The sequence below is a fragment of the Lottia gigantea genome (genome assembly GCF_000327385.1).
Source record: "Lottia gigantea unplaced genomic scaffold LOTGIsca_1, whole genome shotgun sequence".
Taxonomy (NCBI): domain Eukaryota; kingdom Metazoa; phylum Mollusca; class Gastropoda; family Lottiidae; genus Lottia; species Lottia gigantea.
In genome coordinates, this window is record NW_008706746.1 from 2,741,567 (window position 1) to 2,745,183 (window position 3,617).

The following is a 3,617-nucleotide window of genomic DNA, read 5'->3' on the forward strand; positions in this document are numbered from 1 at the left end:
CGGAAAAAAAAAAACCTTTTTTTCGGTCTTTTTTTTGGGGAAGGGGGGGGGTTCAAAAAAAAGGGTTTTCCCCCCCCCCCCCCCCCCCCCCCCCCCCCCCCCCCCGAGTGGGTATGTAAAGAAGGAGAATTTCATTTAATAACATATTTTATTTCATTTTAGATATAGAAATCTGTAGTTATATTTATTTTCCCTAATTCAAATTATTTAAGATGTATGCAAGGAGGTACCTCACCTCCACATAGTCTTTCCTTTCTCACACTTTACACTAGGTTTAAAAACCCATATTAGTGATACGATGGACCATGTTAAAACCCATATTCGTGATACGATGAGTCGCTTCGCTATGCCATTCAGTATGAATTTGGCATCCAGTAGCCATGATTTCATTCTGAGCACCTCGGTTCTCTTTTGGATTTGAGAGGGTTACTAATGCTAGTCGCAGTGGGGTCCTCCCCCTGGTTGAAAATAAATCTAGTCTCCCCCTCCTAAATACGACACTGTTTGCATTATTAAGCTTATCTTTTCTTATGGCATTAAAATATGGTTCGCTTCAATTATCAATTTATTAACCATAACATTATAAATTGGATTTCAAACAAGAATCCAAGAATTGTTGACACAAATTGGAATAGGATTCAGTGTAGCGCGGGAAGTGAGCTACATGTGGCGAGTCATTCCAGCAGTTGGTTGTTACTTGAACTCCTACTTTCTTCCTAGATTTAGCCATTTGTTCAATATCTTTATAAGACACAATCTCGTCGGCTACGGAATACAAAAACATTTGTGGCCATCTCCCTGGATCCTGTTGGATGCTTTCATATAGCAAGAATCCAGTTTTGGAAGAACCCAGGTTCATTAAACGGAAAATGAAACAAGAAACCAATAAATATGCAACTACAACTAATCCCAACAAATATTTTAAAACAAAGTTAACTTTGAACATTGCCATAAATGCTTTGGCAGCCTTTAAAATCCGCCGTTTTCCCGGGGCACTGTCAAAAATAGATCCCTCAATTCTGAGATTGTGATATTTGGAATCATTATGAACTAAGTGGCAAATATTATAATAAACATAGCATCCGCCATTGCTAAACATGTGAATAAATATTGGATGGTCCTCGAGGTTTCGATCATATAAAGTGTCCAATACACCTTTTGCTAGTCTGGCAAGTTTTCCGTGGTTGAAATACAAGTATTTAGATGGAGCCGTGTAGCGTACGGTTATACATCTGAAATGACAAAAAGAAAAAAGGATGGTAAGTAGGGTTGCTACAAATCTTTAAAGATCCGACAGAAAAGTAGTATGATACATTTTCTTTGGTTTCGTAAGAATAAATGTTGAAAATAGCCCATGTGGACGGAAACGACCAATATTCCCTAATGAACTTGCTCGACACTAGCGGAACGCGACACAATCCTTTCCGGCAAATACTTTACCTCCTTTGCTCGTATATAGCGCTGTATTTAGCCAAGTGTTTGTCTAAACTACCAGCCCATCCTAATAAAAGAACAACTGGTATTTTTTCTGGCAAGTCAATTATTGAGAAACTTTCTCCATTTGCGTCGTCTGCTTCAGTTTTCGGGTACGTAATCTGACAATCAACATTGTCAGCCATTTTGATGTTAGTCTCGTATGTCCAAGAGTCAACGGAAGAAGAATTTTACGGAATGACCAGTATTTTGATGAACTTGGTTTGACGTTGTTAACGTAATCTTGTACTTGGTGTGCTCGTGATAATATCGAAGATGGATCCTGATTGAACTAATTTTCAAGCTAATCTTTTCATAAACTACTATTCGAAACAGGTGCATATATGGACTCACTCCACTAATTCATTTGCCATCTCTTCCCATGTTAAAACACGAAATTCAACCTTCTATAACTTTTTCCAGAAATCTCGTTGAAAGCTTTCCAATATGTCGAATGAAAGCCTGACCAATTCTCAATGTCTCCTAAAAAATTCATTATATGATGACCATGAAAATTTTGAGCTACTAAAATTGAAAGTAGACTACTACCGGTTATACTCATCCGCTAGAGTTTGGCACTTCACAAAACGACTATTTTTAGAATTAGCCTTCCGCCTTTAAGTCTCTCATCATCTCACCAAATCTGAAAGATAATGCAATTTCAGACATCAAATTCCAAATCTAGACCAAATTTTACCCAAAAATAGGCAGGCAAAAACCCCAAAAGGGAGAGAGAAAGAAGATTTCTAAAAATAGCCTGGACTACATTCCTATACAATCATTTGCATAAAATGTTTTAGTGGAGTGAGTCCTATATGCTTTTAGATAAGGAGTTATTTCCCTTTGTATTCGAAATTTATTCAGGGGCTTTTTGCTCTTCAAGTTCAAAGGGCCACTTCTCTGCTTTGTCTCAGGTCTGCGGTAGCCTCTATCATCCCAGCCCCTCTTGTCAAAGCACAATTTCGACGAAAGATCCTCGTCGTAGACAGATATAGTCTGGGCGTCAGAGGCTATCCTATGGTCGACATCGCGAAATATTTAGTTCAGATAATTTGTGTCTTGTAACTGATAAATTAATCAATAATTGAGAGTAGCCTAGCTTTGACCTACATTAGCAAAATACTTATTCGTACCGTACTAAAGACGTTATTTCCACAAAGATTTTAAATTGGATTTGTAGTTTGTCATGCATTCATTTCATAAACTTGTTAGTTGTCCTTTCAGCTTCGGTTTATTTCATCATCACGACACTATATCGTCCCTTCCTAATTCCCTTTTCGCCCAACTTGTAACTCCACTAAATACGATATGGACACCGACCAGAATTCGAACCCGGAACAAGCACAATTGTTTAAAGGGGACGATATAGGAAATTGGCGTAGGGAAAAAGGAGTGAAATGCGATAGCGCCTTAGGATTTTGATAAACCGTCAGGTTCACATGTTTATTGACAATGGTAATGGAATAAGCTAAGAAAACGTACATGAAATATTGATTGATAGATAAAGAGATATTTCATTGTAAAAGTGACAACCTTTGACAAAAATAGGCAGGGACATAAATGACTGTAAAAACTCAACTCAACTGTAAAGTTTTTATACGCCTACATAAAATGTGGAGCGTATATTGGCGTCACCCATGTCCGCCCGATCCGCCCACAATATTGCTCGTAAACACTCTGGAAGGCACAATTCTTAATTGATTTTGAAGAAAGTTGGTATGATGAACGATTTCCTTATATTTTAGACATGTTCAAAACTCTACGCTACTCTGCGCCCACAATCGCTTGCGTTGTCATGTCGTACACGCTCTCACACTACACGACATCATAGAGAAATCAATGTGGGGCCTGCTTGTACGAGGTACGGTTTCCAGTGTCCAGGTTTTTAGGTTTTTGAAACCTAAAAAGTGTGATTTTTCGAAATATTACTAAATAAAATTCACCAAAAAACGTGGTAAAAAGTTACCACGCCGTAGTATTTTTTATAGGCCTAGCTGTAAAAGTACTTATGACTATTTACCACTCTTACCACGCCAGTGGTAAATAGCCCCTGCCATAAGTTATATAGGCTATAGAACTGTATTCTGATATGTATACTGTCAGTATACAGTTCTATGTATAGTCCTACTTATGTATGCGTCGAA

At 37.9% G+C, this 3,617-nt stretch overlaps 1 protein-coding gene across 1 annotated transcript; it reads right to left on the reverse strand.

Annotated features, from left to right (window-relative positions):
• Positions 1–592: 592 nt before the first annotated feature.
• On the reverse strand, positions 593–1,526 carry LOTGIDRAFT_75744 (hypothetical protein; the record flags this gene model as incomplete). Its single annotated transcript, XM_009045520.1, has 2 exons — positions 593–1,232; positions 1,441–1,526. Coding segments are annotated over 2 exons (726 nt in total), but the record flags the coding sequence as incomplete, so codon positions are not given.
• Between the last annotated feature and the right edge of the window lie 2,091 nt (positions 1,527–3,617).